Genomic DNA, 20,497 nt, shown 5'->3' with positions numbered 1-20,497 from the left:
TCTACTCTGTCTATGTGGATCCATTAGTTGAAGTGGTGGAAGAAGTGCACAGTTCCTTTACTTAAGTAAAAGTAGATACCCAGATTAATAAGTACTCTGGTAAAAAGTAAAAGTCCTCCATTCAAATTATACTTAAGTCAATTCAATAACAAATACGTCTCTACTTTTACTTAAGTATCTAAAGTAAAAGTATGCATTCTACATGACGCGTGTGTATTCCAGTGCTTGGGAGCGTTCAATCCTCGATCCATTGGACTAATATGTTAAAGGTACAGTATGCCGTCCACGTCCAGTACAGTACAGTACTCGAGTAAAAATACTTAGTTACTTTCCACCACTGCTTCTATCTTATTTAGATTTAGAAACGTCAGTGTTTTTCTGACCGCCTAAAATAAGCCTCTCCTTAACCCTTTCACTGCCGCACTACCAAACGGTTAACTGGTAATACTGCGGCAATACGGAAGGTTAACCCTTTACTATCACACTACTATCACACTACAGACGGTTAACACTTTGACTGCCAGGGGGCGTCTTTAGACGTCTTTGCTGGCCATGCTAAAGTTGCCGGGGGACGCTGTACGTCGTCTTTATATCAATATTTCAAAAATCTGCGATCGGATTCATAATGTCCCTCCGCTGGCCTGAGACACAAGTGTGATCTCCTCTCAATCCTCTAGCGGTTCAAGACCGCCATCTGGTGGCCGATCGGCAGATCGAAACCGGATGTCAACCTTTAACCCGGTAGGACTCACTCCATATGGGGTCCGGGCACTCGCTAATGTTAGAGAGACTCCGTCTTCACACAGTGAACATCGATCGCTGCAAATAACTCGAAAAAACAACATGATTTGGACGTACATATTATTATACAACCTGGAAATGGACCGACTATTTCAACATCCCATAATGGAAAACTGTCTACCCCACGCTGATCGCCCAACGGCCCGCGGAGACTGGGGTGAGTTTTAGCGTGTAATATTACCGTATTCGACACTAACTGCTATGATGAACATTTGACCCACATTAGATGATTGGTATAACGCTGCCCACGGAATTATAAACGCCCCCTCGCCCATCCGGTCAACATCAGATGACGTGTAGTAACTTCTAGAAGTACGTCTAGTTGGAATTTTTTATATCGCGCTGATTGCCATCAAACTGTATTTCATCATCAATATAATGCATTTGGGGCTATATATCACGTTCTGGAGAAAGCTGCAGAAAGAGATGAAAACATACTTATACATTAGACCATACTTTACTATGAATATGTGAATGAAAAAGTTTAACGTTGCTACACAATGAACAATACATATAGGACTTTGAATGGGCCCTAATAATGGCAATGTAGCAATAGAATTTAAAAAGTTATAGCCCTGCAAAGAAGGGGACTTTCTCCATAGACAAATAGCGCTGGCAATCTATGGTATATCATTAATTTAACCTTAGGCAACCAAAGTGTTAACCTGGCTTAAATATATATATATTTTTTTTTATAATAATTTTTTTTGGCATCCTCTGTCATTTTACCCACGCGACGCCACCGGAACGACATACTGATCCCTCACGGCAGAAATTTACATACTGTGTTTTTAAAGTATTTCAAGCATTCTAAGTAGGGCTTGGTACCAAAATTGTGCTTTTGATGTACCAATCAATACTAAGATGGACCGAAAAATGTCACACTGCTGGTGTAAATATGTTTTACTTTGATCTCCAAAGAACCATAATCCATACAGACAGATGACCTGACCCCTGTGTTTGGCTGGGACCATAATCCATACAGTGTCCTGAGCAGGGACAGTGACGGCAGAGAGGAAGGGAAAAGCCCCTGGGTAGAGAACAGGGCCTCTGCCACTGGAGAGGGAGAATCTCCAACATCACAATCACAACAAACTGGGTGAAAGTAAAGTAGTGCGTCAGTTTATAGGGATGTCCCAAGGTCGATCTGAATGATTGGTATCAGGGGTAATCACAGCATATTTTAATTGATCCGTATCGGCTATATCAGCGGTTCTCAAACTACGGGTCGCGACCCAAAGTGGGGTCGTGGGTAAGCGACAGGCATTGGCAACACAAAATAAAGTCCAACTCCGATTGAGTTTTTCCACCTGGCAGCTGTGTGTATCTCGCCCCTTCATCAACGGCGGCCACACAGTATTCCAATACACACCGCACTACATCCTGTGCAGGTATAATCGCAGAGGCCACGTCTGGTCTTTTGCGAGTCAGACGAGCGCAAAGTGCCGCGACGTGTGCAAGCGTGCCCGACGGCCCCTATGAGGGCCGCCTAACCCTTTCCCTGCCGCATTACCAAACGGTTAACCCTTTCACTGCGACAATACACAGAAGGTTAACCCTTTCACTGCCACACAACAGCAGGTCGGTAGTGTGATAGTAAAGGGTTGACCTTCTGTAGTGTGGCAGTGAAAGGGTTATGGTTACACATCTCACTATAATCCTGCACAGGTATAATCGCGGAGGCCACATCTGGCCTCAATACGTTGAATCTGGGACTACAAGGTCGGGACACAGACACGTTTGGACTCACAGCTAAAATGGAGAGCCATTTGTGGCACTCCAGGATAATCAGCAGAGATTTTGGGGTGTTTACTCTGCTTTTTGGAGGAACAGAATGTAGCATGGAATGATTTGAAGCCCATCATCTGTAGCCACATAGAAGGGCTCATTGAACAATTTCGGAACTATTTTTCCAAAAGAAAGAAGGGACAATTTGGACAACTGGAACCAAGATCCGTTCATTAAGCAGGACGCAACAGGCCTCCCACTGTCAGGAGGCGCTCATCGATCTTTCGTGTGACGAGCTACTGAAAGTCAAGTTCACTGGACAGGCCCTCACAAAGTTCTGGATATCAGTCCGGAACGAGTACTCAGTGCTGTGTAATGCTGCGCTGAGAAAGCTTGTCCCCTTTGCATCAACATACCTCTGTGAGGCCGGATTTTCGTCACCGACATTAATAAAAAATAAATACAGATCTCGTCTCAGAGTAGAAGCGGATCTCCGCCTCTTTCTCAGCACAGCGCAGCCACGTATCATGGAACTGTTCAAATGTACAAGCACACCCTTCCCATTAAGTCTCGTTTTTGTTTATTCTTGAAAAGCGCATGTGAATGCATTTTCTTTTCTTTTTTTATGTTCTGGCAACATATTTTGGCTAAATATGCCTTGTTTTATAAATATGTATATACAGAAACAATTCCGTTGCTTTTGTTGATAATATTCATTAATTTCATTGTGCTGTAATTTCATTTCCTAAAAAATATGCATGATCAAGTTCAACAATGTTTGGTTTTATTTTGATATTCCTTATTTCCATGTTGAAATTCCGCAATACATGTGTAAGTGTGGGGTCACAAAAAAATATCCTAAATAAAAATGGGGTTGTGGTATAAAAAAGTTTGAGAACCGATCAAATTCTGATCCTTTGTTAAAAAATAAACCAAATAAATAAATAGCCTGCATCACAGCTTTCCCTTAACACATTGCCCGCCGGGGGTTATGCCCATCTCATGCCCCTCTCTGCCAGCGCTGTAAGCCTATGGAGATGTTTACCTTCTTTGCAGGGCTATAACTTTTTAAATTGTATTGCTATATTGACATTACTATGGCCCATTCAACATCGATTATCTATCATTCAGGATGTGGGAACGTTATACTTTTTCATTAATACATTGTTGTGTTAATACCTTCTAGAATATAAGTATGTTTTTAATCTTTTCTGCTGTAATTCCAAAAACGCTAGTTATAGGCCCAAATGCATTATATAGATTATCGATTGCCGTTTCCCCCCCATACACGCTACACCAAAAAACTCAAATGTGTATGATCGGTATACATTATGCCTCATCATGCGCGGAGGAAGGGGGGGGGGGGTCGTTTATAATTCCCAGATCATCAGTAACTGCTTTATGTAGGTTGGGTGGATATATTGATCAGATGGTTTGCAAACAAGGAAATGCACAATCGGGTTGAAAATAACGTTATATTCCTCTTACCGTGGGCCAATGAGACTGGCGGTGAAAGATCCCAATTATACGACGCCGATCGCCTAGGTCCATTTCCGGTTTGTATGGCACAATAAACGCCGAAATCATATCGATTATTAAGTTTAGAAAGCGATCCATTATGTACATAGTGTCTGTCGGGAGTCCCGTAACGAGATGTGACTGCCGGATGATTTTCATCGATGCACTGATGGCACATCCTGTTTGCGAGTGTAACTCGCCCGACCATCCACCAGGCGGCGGTATTCAGCCGTCGTTGCAGTCACATCTAAGGTCCAGCTGCAGGACCGGGGGTGGGTATATGAATTATGAATGCCATGGCAAAAAAATTAAATATTGATCTAAAAAACGCTGTACAGCGATCCTGGCAGACAACGCATGGCGGCCAATAATGCTGGAAAGCGTTTCCGGCGCTGGATGTGTTAAAAGGAACACACCAACTAGGGCAGGGGTGGCCAACCCGCGGCTCGCGAGCCGCATGCGGCTCTTTGCCCGTCAATGTGCGGCTCTTCCACCCATAATTTTTTTTTTTTTTTTACTTTTTTTTTATGTCACTCATTCCATAAGGACGTAGAATAAACATTTTTTTTTTTTTTTTTTTAATGGTCCATTTGCATGTTCTTGGTATCTGAATCTAGGGACATATATGGATCAGTGTCAGAAATAGTGTGTCTGTTACTAGGCTTGAGAAAATTGTAATGAACCAAAGGAGAATATCAATTCTATTTAAAAAAAAATGTATCTTTGACTGTGAATAACACCATGCTAAAATTCACCAGACCTGAAAAATCTAAGCAAATGAATAAAGGGAAGATGATTAAACAGAAGGTTTTGTAGATACAGTACTGAATTCTGCCATCTTTTTTATAATGTAAATTTCTCCACCATTTTTCATCATATTGCAACACAGTTTTTTGCAAGACGTTCACAGAAAGGTAGAGAAACTAACTGTGTTCTGTTTTATGGCAATAACGTTCAGGTTTGTGGGAGATAATCCGAAAAAATAAGAGAAATTAAAAAGTAAATCCAGAAGTCAGATGATTGACAGGGGCTGGTGTGAGCTGGGTAGGGTAGTTTTTCGAAATTTGAAAGCCCTGAGTCTCTTCCTTCAAAAGACTACACTCACTTTTGGCTGTGCCACTTCCTCCTGTCAATATGCGTCGGTTTCTGACTCAATGCCCTGAGATTTCTATAATCTTATATTTCACTAATAACAGTTAAGATAATTGGTAAACAAACGTAATGCTGAAAATATACACTTTTACTGTATATCTCGGGCTTAAGAGGTTAACCCTGTGAGGCCCAAATTAAAAAGAAATTAGCAACTTCAGAGGCCAGAGGGTGGGACATATAAACACATTTACTATAAAATAGCATTGTGAGGCTGAACAACAGGACCAATTGACTATACATGTGCTTAAAGGGGAACTATCTTATAAATGGCCTTTTTCAGTGTTTACCATTGTTTCTTAGCTATGTGGACTTATATTAATAGGATATATGTCTCTAATTCTCATATTGGCGCATTCTTCCAATTCTCCTCTCACAATATTCACCCTCACTGAACTGAGTAATCTGAAAATGTGCATATCTGTGATGTCAGAGATTTCTCAGCTGCATAATAATGTGGCAGTTGATGTGGCAGTTGGCACCAGGCCACACAGTGGTTGGCGCCCAGCCTCAAAAACGGCTTAAGATCTTGAGGTAGAAAAATGCGGTTTTTAGTACTTGATTAGAAATACAAAACAATGCATTTTTTTTGAAAAAAACCTAGGTGTTCCATAGACTCACAGGAATTGTGTAAAAGTGCCCAAATAGTGAAAGAAATAGTAAAATAGTTCCCCTTTAACATTTTTTAAATAAACATTATTTTTTTAAATGGCTAAAAGTGATTTTGTAATTTTGCAACCGTGGGTCTCACAGGGTACTTTTAACCCTGTGAGGCCCAAATAAAAAAGACATTAGCAACTTCAGAGGCCAGAGGGTGAGACCTATAAACACATGAAGGGTGCCGTGACTGAAAAAAAAGGTTGAGAAACGCTGGTATATGGTGTGGCTCTTTGTGGTACCACAGTCATTTTTGTGGCTCTTAGTCTCTGACTGGTTGGCCACCCTTGAACTAGGGGTTGAGGGAAAAAAATCGATCGACGTAGTAGTATCGCGATACTTTGCGTGCCGATACTGTATCGATACAGTATCGATATTTAATTATTAATAAAAAAAAATTGTATAAGGAAGTTGCATTGTTCATTTCAATACCTGTAATAGTACAGTAGTCCACACACACACACGTGCATTCAGTTAAGTTGGAATATTACTGTAATACAAACAGTTCAGTTTGTCAGGTACATGCAACACAGATTACAGTGTTTACATCTGTCTGCTTGAGAAAATACCATGTTCTGCAATCAAAATGATTGAAGTGAGATGAAGACTGAACTTTATTTTATTAGATAAAACATGTTGACATTTTTACTTTGCAGTTAAAAAAAAATGTTATAAAAAATATATATATATATATATATATCGCAATATTCTCGATATATCGAGTATCGCGATACTATCGTATCGCGGCTCAAGTATCGCGATAGTATTGTATCGCGAGGTCTCTGGCGATTCCCACCCCTAACACCAACATTAACACATTGGGTGCCAACGACGAGAAATCTCGTTGTTGGCCGCCATGCGTTGAGTGCCAATGACGAGAAATCTCGTTATTTAATAGTTATTCTTTTATTAGCGATATCCATACATTTTTCATCCATCCAGCCTCACGTTATCATTGGGAATGGCTCTGACCTCGAAAAGGGCAAATACCGGCCCCTATCGTCTCCCGCATGGTATTGCAACACCCATTGGAATGGAGTTGATGGGAATGCATCAGAAAAAAAAACTCCGGGCTCCACATTTTTACTTCTGAGGCATGTAACCGGAGACTATTGCATCCATTGAGGACACTGGAAGAAGCGTCGATTATCTGTTTCGAGGTATAACATTGGATCAATAAACGCGATCGATATTTGGAATGGCGATCAGGAATTGGATTAATCTTTTTGCAGAACATCTGATCTGAGGTAAGGACTTTATTTGACCAGTATTGGGTTAATCAGAGGTTTTTTTCACAGCGTTCACAACGTGTCTCCTGTGTGTGTACAGTGTGTGCGTAACATTAGCGCCAGGCACGGCATAGATAATCGATTTTTCAGCCCGCTTCTCTAGCCATACATGTAGTACATGTAGTATAAGTACACATATACTATCGATAATCTAGCGTTTATTTGAAAACTATTCATAAGTCAGCCGGAAAATGACAACGTGTTGTGTGTATTCCAGTAAATGGCTATTACTGCGGAATCTTTTTTCTTTCTAGAAATTTCCAAAACTATTCAAAACGGTATAAAACGGAAATGTACCGATGAAAAAACAATCCGTTTCGTACATGTTAACTGCAAGCAAGTCATTGATAAGCGACGGGTGTATTAGAACCATAGCCATAATTTAACCCTTTATCTGCCAGGGATTATTCTGATCTTAATCCCCTCTCTGCCACCACTATAAGTGTATGGAGATGTTCCCCTTCTTTGCAAGGCTATAACTTTTTAAATTGTATTGCTAAATTGACATTACTATGGCCCATTCAACATCAAGTATCCATCATTTAGGATGTAGCAACGTTCTACTTTTTCATTCACATATTCATACTAAAATACGCTCTAAAGTATAAATATGTTTTTATCGTTTTCTGCAGCATTCTGCAGAACACGAGTTATAGCTATAAATACATATATTACATCATCAAATGTAGTTTGATACCGATTGACGTCATATTAAAACGTTCAATTGTACAAGGTCCTAAACGTCCTGCCTCATCATCTGCTGGTGACCGGAGGGGGGGGGGGGGGGGGGGGGGTTTATAAGTCTGTGGCCGACGTTAAATCATTTATTTAGTATGGGCGATATATATATCAGAGCAGATTATACGTTTAATAATAATCAAACACGCTGAAACTTACCGCATCTTCCTCTGACCGTTGGGTGGTCAGCGTGGCGCAGAAAGTTCTCGATTATGGGATGTTGATATATGCGATCCATTTCCTTACGGCGTCATTGGCAGATTACGCATGGCGGAGAATGACGTGGAAACGTCCTTGGCGAATAAAGGGTTAAGATATAGTTTTTTTTTGATCCACTTTTTCTCCCATTTTCTATATTTTCTCCCATCCCAATTTCGTATCATCCAATTCAACCCTCCCCTGTCACGAACGCTGTTTCTTGCCTCCCACAAGCCGGCTGCAATGTGGACTAAGTCATACATAGCACAAGTCCCCTCCGGTACTTGAGGTAACAGCAGTCGCATCTTTTCACCTGCGCAGCTCGATCTCTCAGTGGCGAGGAGTAACGCGTGGGAGGCTCACGCTGCCACCGACACTTCCTGATTCTACTGCGCAGGCGCACCAACCGACTTGTAGGAGTCGCTGTCCACAACGCCCGATCCCCACCCATCAGTTTCCCACCCCGTAATACGGCCAATGTGTATTACTGTGGACGACCAGCTAAACTGAAAGCAAATGTCTCCAGATTTCATGGCGAGCGCCTTGCCCACTACGCCACGTAGCCGCCCAAGGGTTAAGATATAGTTTAAGCGTTCGCAAATGTGCTCGTCCTCTCATTGATTAGAGTGGTGGCAACCAAGCGATAATTCGTCATTCATCGTTGGCAACCAATGTGTTAAGGGAAATTCGCCTACCGTCTTCTCCACAGTCAGACAAGAAGATAGATAGTATACCAGTTTCCTCTCTGTGCATTCAGTAGAAAGCTATTAGGCTGCACATTCGCCTAGCCTAGAAGCCCAATGAATGGAAGCAGATAAGAAGTGGCTAACCTAGCTTTAATCCCCAGGAGAGGCGTTTAGCTGACCAACGTCTAGGGCCGGCTAGCCGCTTCTCCTCCGCTTCCATTCATTGTGTTAAGCTAGGCTAGCTAAGGAAACGGGACTTGGCAGATACTCAATATCAAATTACTCGGATCGGGGGCAAAAAAAATATAAAAATTGGGGACATCCCTCCCTACCTAATTTATTTAACCAACTGGGGAAAAAACGGCAAACCCCCATCCCGACATTACCAGTGCTCCCCACATTCATTTTCATTAATAATCAGTATTTAAGCGTGCGAGGATGTGTGAAAGATGCACAATTTCTAATTAAAGTTGATGAAGCAAATTTGTCTCGTTCGTCTGCAAGTGGAATGCTTATAAATCCTGGTGTGAAGTTTTAATGAAAACAGATTCACAGCAGCAGCAGCAATGCAACTCCTATAGATCAAGTCTCTTGGAGCAAAAACAACAACTCATCAAAGATCAGAAAGAAAAATGGAACAGAGCTTTTGGTCCTATTCTGTAAACGGCACCCATCATCCCCCAGTATCAAAAGACCTGTTATACCTTGTTATTCCATTAATTGCAAGGTATGAGTCTGGAGGATGACAAGTGAGCATTCAGAGGTTAACCATCGTTCTTGTTGTCACTCCCTCTTCCTCTCTTTCCCTCAGGCATTGGAAAGGCAACAGAGAGCCTGCTCTGCTGTAGCAACCAGATAAAACCATTTCCAGGAGCCGTCTACTACACCACGGTTCTTCCATAATTCGTCTTGCCTGTTTGACGCGTTTTTTTAATTATCCCTCACGATTCACATAAAGCACCTCCATCCTAATTAGGTTTAGGTGACAACTTGAAACTTTTTAGGTGAAAAGTATTTGCAGGTTTGACCCAGCGAGCGACAACCCCCGGTGGTTCTGCCCAGTACTGAAAATTGAGGAGGGACTGGGCTTTCAGGGAGGTGGAAGAGAGAGACCTTTAACACCAGCCACAATACGCTTTGTACACTAGAGGGCCTTGTGCTACACATCTTAAGATCTAGGATCAACTAACTAATGTATGAATGATATGAAAGATGGATGAATCACTGAAAGTATGAATGATATATGCAGTAAAAATGTAAAGGCTCCGCTATCACCGGACAGAAGGTTTCATTCACGCTGAAAACATATGCGCATAATTCCCCCATGTGCATTCCGTTTCCAGGTATACTACATCTTCTAAGTGGTAATATGGCTGCAAATGATCAAATAAATATTGAAGAAATAACTCTCACCATATGCCACACTGCTTGCACTGATATATACACACACAGTAGTGCTAAATGTATATATGGAAAGTCATATGTATGACTACTTTCTATTTGTTTGTGATGCAGTCCCTGTGAACTGTATTTGAGATTGTGTCATACCAGGGGAACACAGATAACAGAAATCTCTCAAACTGGTCACCTTTATGCCTAAGTCAACATTCAAGCATTCTCAAGCATGAACATTCTCACTGATTCCTGCAACTATTTCTCAACCCAGTAACATGCCCAATCCCCTGTCTGTCATGGTGCCCTTCTCACTGCTATATTGCTTGGTGTATGTATATTTATATTGTATGTTGGAAATGTTTAATCCTGAATTCCTTCTCAGCCCCCCCCCCCCCTCTTGCCAGGCAATCATTGTAAATAGGAATTTGCCATGCGTTGAGTGCCAACAACGATGATCGTTATTTCTTTTATTCGCTATTGGCATTCATAATTCATCCAGGAAGCCTCCGGGAGCCAGCTGGACCCCGTCTGATATTGCAATGCCTCAATAACGCCGCCTGGTGGATTTCGGGCGAGTTACACGCCACTCTAAACCGGAAGTGGCGGGGCGGCTGATTGGCGCAGTGGGCAAGGCGCTTGCCACTAACGCAGGATACGCTGGGTTCGAGCCCAGCTCTCTGCGTTGCTACCGGCTGGCCGGTCGTTCATACTAACACAATTGGCAAGTGTTAGAGGGTGGGAAAGCCGGTGGGTGGGGATTGGACGTTGTGGACAGCGACTCCTACAGGTCGGTTTGGTGACGCCGGTGCGGCGGAAACAGGAAGTAGCGGGGGCAGCGTGAGCCTCCCACGCGTTACTCCTCGCCACTGAGAGTTCGAGCTGCTGCGGTGAAAAGATGTGACAGGCTGCCTCCTTGTGTACCGGAGGGGACGCGTGATGCAAGACTTCTGTCCTCACTACAGCCGACCAGTGGGAGGTATAGTCTAGCAACGTTCAAGACAGGGGAGGGAAGAATTGGATAAAATACGAAATTGGGATGGGAGAAAAATAGAAAATTGGGAGAAAAAAGTGGGGACAAAAATTTAATTAAAACGGAAGTGGCGCTCGGTGCATCGGGAAAAAAGCTCCGCCAGAGATATCTTGTAACGTGGATCAATATACACACCTCGAGTGCATTGGATCGCTTTCGAGACGCAAGAATCAATATGCTTTCGGCATTTATTGCGTCATACAAACGGAAAATGGATCTAGCAGATCGACATCAAATAATTGGCATTTTTTTCTCCAGACGCATCGGCCAGAGGTAAGAGGAATCTAGCGTTATTTCCAGCTCGATTGTCCATTTATTTCATTTCAATCTGTCCGATCAACGTATGGTGTCTTACTAAAGAAAGCCGTTAGTGACAATCAAGGAATCATAAATGACCCCCCCCCCCCCCCCCCCCCTCTTTCCTTCACGCATTATGGAGCAATGAGCATAATGTATAGCGATCATAAGCATTTGACATTTTTAATATAGCGTAGGAATGACTGCTATACAGTCTAAAAACATACGTATATTCTCGACGGTACTAACACGACAATGTATGAATGGAAAAATATAACGTTCCCACATCCGGAACGATAGATACCCGATGTTGAATGGGCCATAGTAATGTCGATATAGCTATAATATTTAAAAAGTTATAGCCCGGCAAAGAAGGTGAGCCACTCCATAGGCTTACAGCACTGGCAGAGAGTGGTAAAGATGGGCATACTGCATGGCACCCAATGTGTTAATTGATTTGCCTGGTTAAATAAAAAGGTAAAATAAAAACATTTATAAAACAAAAAGAGCAAGACAAATCCACATCCATTCATCGTATTTGGAAAGTGAAATGCACCTGAGTAAGCTGGTTCGCCTGGTTCCTTCCTCCTCTCCGTCTCCCGTAGTTGCGTCTCACCAGGGTCTTGTAGTTCTGGTTCTTCTTGGTCAAGTAGTAGAACAGGACACAATCGGACACACACTGAAAACAAGGGGGAAGAGGGCAAAGGATATTATGAGCAGACGGGAGAGAGAGAAAATGACAGACCGGCAACAAATGCAAACCATGTGCTTTTGGGTCTGGTCCATTAAAACAGGGAAGCAGGGAGAGAATAGTATCCCAGTGATTAATAAAGGCTCACCTTTCTCTCTAGATAAGAGGCGATGAGGGCAAAGTTCTTGGGGTGTTGAACAAACCTACACGTTGGGAAAAAACACGCTTTGAGTTAAGTTGTCAGAGGCGGGCGATATAAAGTAGAGTAGTGAGCCACTGAAGCTCCGCAAACAATATTTGCGGCCTACAGCGCTGAATGCTTTTCCATTCTCGGCAGGAATGCATTACATCAAACATTCATACATTTGTGGTGGGAAAATAAATGAAAATGATCATGAACGCCAATTTGTTTAGAATTCTTTTTCCCCCACACTGCATACGCCAAGAGTGTTCTGAACATCTATGTGGACACAGGATATTAAACCAACTCCCATTGGCCTCTTGTCCGGCCTGGCCTGGCCTTGCATAACCCCATTCTGCTTCCGTCAAAACAACCCAAGACATTTTTATTCTATTCAAATAACCAGAAACATCTTTTTACTCATGATATCATGAAGAGCGTTCCCTCACGATGGCACGTTAACTGAATTAGAAAGACAGATTCGTTGACCTTGTTTAGAAAGTCTGTTCTGAGTAGGTCTCTGAACTTCTAAAAAAGACATTCATCAATCAAACCACTTTCTGGCAATGACAATAACAGCAGCAACAACAACAACAACAACAACAACAACAACAACAACAACAGCCGTAAAACGTACTTCTCCTTGAAGATCTCCCTCTCGTGCTCAGACCACACGTTCATGAACTGACGGGCTTTGTACACCTTCATGGGGTCGTCCATTAGGCCATTCATGTTGATGAACTTGACCCGCCGCTGCTCTGAGTCATACATCATGGGAGGGATGACAGAAAGCTGTCTCATCTGCTTCTCATTGTTCTAATGATACAGACAGGGGGAAGAGGGGATGGTTAGCAGTGTTGGGAGTTCTTTCATTCGTTTAAGATTATTTTTAAGCAGGGCTCAAAATTGCAACCAAAATATTTTCATATTTGACTTGGTCCCATTATTGTGAGTGAGTGTGAGTGTGAGTGTGTGTGTGTCTGTGTCTGTGTCTGTGTCTGTGTGAGTGTGAGTGTGTGTGTGTGTGTGTGTGGCTCTTATGGTTCCTTAAAACAAGATGTGCAGTCGTGTAATCTGTTTTACTGTGATATTTTGACACATTGCACTGGTATTGCTTATCTTTCTATTGGCTAAGCATGCCTGGCATGTCCAACTATTATGGCCTATAATAACCTCCTGCCCATCTCAGAGTAGCGGTAACTTGAGGTCTCCAAAAATGTTATCCACAGTTGGAACACGCCGACTGAAACAACTCATTTTGCACTATAGCCTATTCAACTTGTTCGTGTGACAAAATGAAGCGGTCTACAGATGATTCCTTTAAAAAGCTAAATAAGGGGAGAGGAGAGGGGAGAAGAGGATGATGCGGGGGGAGAAGGAGGAGAGGAGAGAGCAGGTCCGGCACGGGAGTGAACCGTTACCCCTCCCGTCTCGTCCCGTCGAGTCATTTCCCCCATCTTGAATCGATGAATATCTCTTCAGCTGTTCACACGTTTTCTTCGTTGTGCACAGCACACCATGAAAACACCAAACCACCCAAAAAGTAGTAACGTTAGTAGCCGGCCGCCCCCCCTCCTGCCTCTCACCGTTTTCGGAGACTGGCGTTTGCAGACCCTGAGAACATAGCTGGGGAAAGGACAACAGATTGACGGCTACTGGACGTACCTCCTGTTCAGAAAGGCCGTCGATGATCTCCGAGATCTCATGCTCGCTCCTTGCAATGGTTGCAGAAAGGCCCGTTCCCCGTTGGCCAACTCTGAGGGAGGGAGGAGAGAAGAGAAAACGCCCTCAACGATGGGAGTCATCATCCACGATGGGGTTGTCTGAACAAACACTTGCACACAAAGACTTAATGTGGTGACAAGAAACGAATTATTAACAGGAGATACTTGCGAGGTGCGACACAACGGCAGTTTGGAGCGACAGATTTACAAAAAAAAAACACTCCTCAATTAGCGTGTCTGGCCAGGAGACATCACGAGTACAGTGACCGTAGACACACCAGTGCACAGGCAACGCCATAGTCAAGACATTGTTTAAAGTAAAGAGAGACTAGAGGGACAGCACACTGTGGAACATTGGAATTAACTAATTACTGGAAAAAAAGAGACCTTTTGTGATAAGAGCCCCTGAAAACGGTTGTTGACATAAAAAAAAAACATTCAGTGTCCTTGCAACTCATTTCAGTTGCTGTCAGAAGAGACATTGAAATAAAGAGTGCCATTTTAAATACCTAGTCTCTGGAACCCTGCTGACCAAAGCCCACCAGATCCTTCTCTTCTGTATCCTCCACAATGTCTACCTCTAAGCCCTTCTACAGTCTCCACCATAATGTCTACCTCTAAGCCATCCTACTGTCTCCACCATAATGTCTACCTCTAAGCCCTCCTACTGTCTCCACCATAATGTCTACCTCTAAGCCCTCCTACTGTCTCCACCATAATGTCTACCTCTAAGCCCTCCTACTGTCTACCTCTAAGCCCTCCTACCGTCTACCTCTAAGCCCTCCTACTGTCTCCACCATAATGTCTACCTCTAAGCCCTCCTACTGTCTCCACCATAATGTCTACCTCTAAGCCCTCCTACTGTCTCCACCATAATGTCTACCTCTAAGCCATCCTACTGTCTCCACCATAATGTCTACCTCTAAGCCCTCCTACTGTCTCCACCATAATGTCTACCTCTAAGCCCTCCTACTGTCTCCACCATAATGTCTACCTCTAAGCCCTCCTACTGTCTCCACCATAATGTCTACCTCTAAGCCATCCTACTGTCTCCACCATAATGTCTACATCTAAGCCCTCCTACTGTCTCCACCATAATGTCTACCTCTAAGCCCTCCTGTCTCCATCATAATGTCTACCTCTAAGCCCTCCTACTGTCTCCACCATAATGTCTACCTCTAAGCCATCCTACTGTCTCCACCATGTCTACCTCTAAGCCCTCCTACTGTCTCCACCATAATGTCTACCTCTAAGCCATCCTACTGTCTCCACCATAATGTCTACCTCTAAGCCCTCCTACTGTCTCCACCATAATGTCTACCTCTAAGCCATCCTACTGTCTCCACCATAATGTCTACCTCTAAGCCCTCCTACTGTCTCCACCATAATGTCTACCTCTAAGCCCTCCTACTGTCTCCACCATGCTGTCTACCTCTAAGCCCCCCTACTGTCTCCATCATGCTGTCTACTAGGGCTGCATGAATAATCGTAAAAAAAATTGCGATCCCGATTCATACATCTATGCGATCTCATTTCTAAATGACGACGATTCTGATGTAAAATACATTTTCTTACTTTTGTGTTGACTTGTCGCCAGATTCCTGTTTTTGGGTTCCAGATGAGAGGTAGGAGCTGGAAAACACAATGGTTCCATAACCTGAAGTCTTATAGTCATACAGTCCAATGTTTATAAAAATCCCACGGAAAATTTGTTCTGTAGAAAGGTTTTTGTAATGTGTGTGTACCGGTAAAAATACAGCCTGATTATCCAAAATGGCCGTTCACTTTCCAACATAACATTCTGACGCTAGAGTCGGGACAAAGGTCTTCTTAGTCAACCTTCCCCACTCTCATCCGCCCGTGTGGGATCTCTTTCAGAGTGGACGCTCGTTGGCTACAACGGCGATCAATCATTTTCGCCATCAGCTGTGATTGGTCAGTTCAGGTCCGGTCAGAACCGGAAGTGGTCATTTGATGGAGTGCTTGTCAAATGACGCTCGCCGGATATATCGTCTTGTAACTCAAGACCGAAGCATGCAATTGGTTGAGTGTGGTGACAATCGAAAGGCGGAGAATCCTACTTTCGAACGGTGTATTGGGTGATCGGCGAAAAATGCAGCCCTGAGCTGACAGACGAGAGCAAAGTGCCACGACGCACACGCGTCCCGCACACGGGCGTGGTGTGCTGTCAGGGGTTCTCAACCTTTCTGCTGCCAAGGCACCCCTGTGTTCAATAAAATATTCCAGGGCACCCCTACATACGATAAAGACTTTTCCGGTCTTGTCTTTTTTGCTACAATGATGACAAAAGTGCTTGCTTTCAAAATAATGTTTATTTAAGAAACCGGGAAACACATTTGTGTGTATATGCCTATATAATGCATTATTAACAGGTGTTTCAGGTCTAAATGGCTTAGTACTGTTGACATTACACTGCTTGTAGTAGTAAATCAAATGGCATATTTCTTTAAATAAAATTACAGAAAATTATCACTAAAGTGTCATCTGTTGCAGCTGCACACTTTTCCATAAAAATTGCATATTTGGATAAGTTTGACCATTTCTCAAAAATAGAAAATAATGTATTTTTTTTAAATACAGAAAAGGATCACCAAGTTACCATTTCTCAAAAAATATAAATAAATACAGAAAATAAGCACTCGTTCACTCAGTGGACATTTCTAGCTCAATGCGAGGTCTGCTGCTGCTGGCTAATAATACGGTCAATACGTGGGGAGATCTTTGACAAGGCAACACGCATGTCATCCTCAAGGCTCAACTTGGCCCTATATTTGGTTTTCAGAGCTGTCATGGATGAAAAGCCAGCTTCACACACATATGTGGTGCTGAATGGTATCAACACCTTAACTGCTGCATCATGAGATACTTGGTACTCAGCACCACACTCTGAAACTAGCTCTCCAGGTGGTATGAGATTTCATTGAGTTCTTCCAAGAGTTTGGATGGAGATGTGTCAGGAAGCTTTGTCTCAATGTTGTCTGTAAAGGTTTTTTTTATCCAGAGTAACAGTGATCCTTTTCTGTGTTTTATTAAATAATGATTTTCAGATTTTGAGAAATGGTCAAACTTATCCAAATATGGTATTTTCATGGAAAACAGTGCAGCTGCAACAGATGCACTTTAGTGATAATTTTCTGTAATCCAAAAAGAATTACAAATTTTTTGTTTTTTAAATCTCAAGGCTCTGGTCCAGCTGAAGACGTCTTAGCTTAACATAACAGACAGACAGTAAGTTTGGCGGAACTAATGGGATAACTGGGGATGTTGTTTGGTCCTGACAAGAGTCTCAAAGTCTGGGGTGATGGTAGACAAAGCAACTCTGAGGTCATGCTCAATGTCCAAGCTGTTCCTCTGCTCCGTCTTCAGCTGGACCAGAGCTGAGAAGCCACTTTCACAAAGATAGGTAGTGCAAAAATAAAAAATAAAAAAAAAAAATATATATATTTCTTTAATATTTTTTTTTGATTAGTCGACTAATCGACAAAATAATCGACAGATTAGTAGACTACCAAAATAGTCATTAGTTGCAGCCCTAGTGCCGCGGGCACCCCTGTTGAGAACCGCTGCTGTATACGGTACGCCGAACATTAAGAGGTTAAGTGTTCTAAAATAAGAGATGAAAAGAGACGTGAGTTATTTTGTATGTTACAAGATACTTTTAACCTCTTGAGCCCGATGGGTCCCGTAACGCGTGAATATTAAAGGCAACCAACTTGTGTTCGGCTTTTCTCTGATTGGCCGCGACCCCCCCGCCCCGGCAAGCGGCAGTTGTCCCACGTCCCAAATGAAATCCAAGGAGCAAGCGAGCGGCAGCGCGGGCAACCAACTTGTGTACCAACCAACTTGTGTTCGCTGTTCCAACCAACTTGTGTTCAGCTGCGGTAGCAGTGGAGCGCTATGAAATGCGCTGAACTAGAAAGCGTAACGTTATGTTTTTCGCGTTTTTAACAACCAACTACCAGATTCACTCGTACCAGATTCACTCGTGTATAAACAAAGCCCATACAGTTATGAAATGCGCTGAACTAGAAAGCGTAACGTTATTATGTTTCGCGTTTTTAACAACCAACTACCAGATTCACTCGTCACTGTACATCACCTCTGAAGTATAAACAAAGCCCATACAGTTATGAAATGCGCTGAACTAGAAAGCGTAACGTTATTATGTTTCGCGTTTTTAACAACCAACTACCAGATTCACTCGTCACTGTACATCACTTCAGCTCCAGCAGCAGCAGCGGCCGCGCTCCGTTGTAGGAAGCCCTTCAATGACAGCGCTCTCATATTTTGCGAATGCATAAACTGTACATCACTTCAGCAGCAGCACTGTTGTAGGAAGCCCTTCAATGACAGCGCTCTCATATTTTGCGAATGCATAAACTGTACATCACTTCAGCTCCAGCAGCAGCACCGTTGTAGAAGCCCTTCAATGATCGCTCTCAGCGTCGGATCCAAAATGACATCACGCCATAAATCCATCTCTACAGACTGTATCAATTAATGTCATGTTTTTTATCTATTTTTTTTTAGCCAATAGTAAAGACCCTAACCCTGTCAAAACAGCAGTCATAGTGTATATTTTCAGCAATATGTTTGTTTACCAATAGGTTAAAGTGTTATTAGTGAAATATGAGTTTTGGAAATGTATTCAGAAACTAGCGAATATAGACGCCAGGAAATGCACGCCACCATTTTGTTTGTAGTCATATGAGGAGAGGAGACCCAGGGCTTTCAATGGGTGTTGGAATTTCTAAAAACGACACTACCCAGCTCAAGCCAGCTCCTGTAAATCAAATGACTTGTGGATTAACTTTTTTATTTATCTTATTTTTCTGGATTATCTACCACAAACCTGAAGGTTATTGGCATAAATTAGAACAGTTAGTTTCGCTACCTTTCTGTGAACGTCAGCTAAAAACGGCGTTACAATCTGTTGAAAAATGACGGAGGAATCTACATAATAAAAAAGTAACTGTACTTACAGTAGATTTCATTCACGGTTTTTGCTGCACGCGTGGTGATACTAAATCCAGTTTGAACTCTGCCATTGTAAAGAGGAGATTTGGCCCGATCCATAGATGTGTGACTTGGCTATAATAAGGTAATTTATAGAGCTGATATTCTATAATATTTCAAATTGCATGTGTCCAGATGGCAGAATTCACTACTGTATCTACAAAACCTTCTGTTTAACCATCTTCCCTTTATTCATTTGCTTATATTTTTGTACACGTGATCTCAAGAAGGTGCTGAACGAGCTCAGTGGGAGTTCCTCATGTCTGGACATTTTTAGCATGGTGTTATTCGCTGTCAAAGATAAAAAAAGAAAATTATAAAAAATATTCTCCTTTGGTTCATTACAATTTACTCAAGCATAGTAACAGACACAATATTTCTGACACTGGGAATACATTCCAGGAGATCCATAGAGATGTCCCTAGATACCAAGAACATGCAAATGGACCATGCAGAAATGGAGCAATCTTCCATTTACTTGGGTATGTATTTTTAGGCGGATTTTCAGAAAATAGGGCTAGGGCTCAAGAGGTCAAGCACTTTCATATGTTATGTTTAAGTTTAAGTCAAGCCCTTTCATATATGTTATGTTGGCTGTTTAATAAAGAGTGCAATAAATGTTTGAGAGAATCGTGATCTCAATTCTTAGGGAGAAAAATCGTGATTCACATTTGAGCAAGACTCGAGTCGTGCAGCGCTACTGTCTACCTCTAAGCCCTCCTGCTGTCTCCACCATAATGTCTACCTCTAAGCCCTCCTACTGTCTCCACCATAATGTCTACCTCTAAGCCCTCCTACCGTCTCCACCATGCTGTCTACCTCTAAGCCATCCTACCCTCTCCACCATGCTGTCTACCTCTAAGCCATCCTACTGTCTCCACCATAATGTCTACCTCTAAGCCATCCTACTGTCTCCACCATAATGTCTACCTCTAAGCCCTCCTACTGTCTCCACCATAATGTCTACCTCTAAGCCCTCCTACTGTCTCCACCATAATGTCTACCTCTAAGCCCTCCTACGGTCTACCTCTAAGCCCTCCTACTGTCTACCTCTAAGCCCTCCTACTGTCTACCTCTAAGCCCTCCTACTGTCTACCTCTAAGCACTCCTACTGTCTCCACCATGCTGTCTACCTCTAAGTAGGGCTGGGCGATATGGCCTAAAAATAAAATCAGATTTTTATTTTTATTTTATCCGATTTACGATTTTAATCGATTTTTTTCTCTTGAAAACTAGAAACGCCAAGGAAATCATTCAAATAACGTTTGTTTTTATTTGACACAAAAAAAAATTATCAAACCAAGATGAATGTCCCTATTGGGATTGAAGTGCAAACCTAACTTTCACCAATCTTCAAATAATAATACTATATATATAT

The 20,497-nt window shown here is 42.5% G+C and overlaps 1 protein-coding gene across 3 annotated transcripts in view; it reads right to left on the bottom strand.

Annotated features, from left to right (window-relative positions):
• The window catches only part of ncor1 (nuclear receptor corepressor 1), a 237,585-nt gene that overhangs the window by 140,010 nt on the left and 77,078 nt on the right, over positions 1–20,497 (bottom strand). For all 3 annotated transcript variants that reach the window (XM_084320851.1, XM_084320852.1, XM_084320853.1), the window contains exons 11-15: positions 15,658–15,714; positions 14,024–14,114; positions 12,996–13,174; positions 12,326–12,380; positions 12,043–12,165 (exon numbers count right to left, since the gene is read on the bottom strand). In XM_084320851.1, the coding sequence (XP_084176977.1) occupies positions 12,043–12,165; positions 12,326–12,380; positions 12,996–13,174; positions 14,024–14,114; positions 15,658–15,714 (505 nt within the window). The remainder of the gene's footprint in view (positions 1–12,042; positions 12,166–12,325; positions 12,381–12,995; positions 13,175–14,023; positions 14,115–15,657; positions 15,715–20,497) is intronic.

This window comes from Notolepis coatsorum (genome assembly GCF_963971535.1).
Source record: "Notolepis coatsorum genome assembly, chromosome: 8".
In the NCBI taxonomy this organism is placed as follows: domain Eukaryota; kingdom Metazoa; phylum Chordata; class Actinopteri; order Aulopiformes; family Paralepididae; genus Notolepis; species Notolepis coatsorum.
Note: the sequence above shows the minus strand (reverse complement) of the source record. Positions and strands in the feature narration are given on the sequence as shown.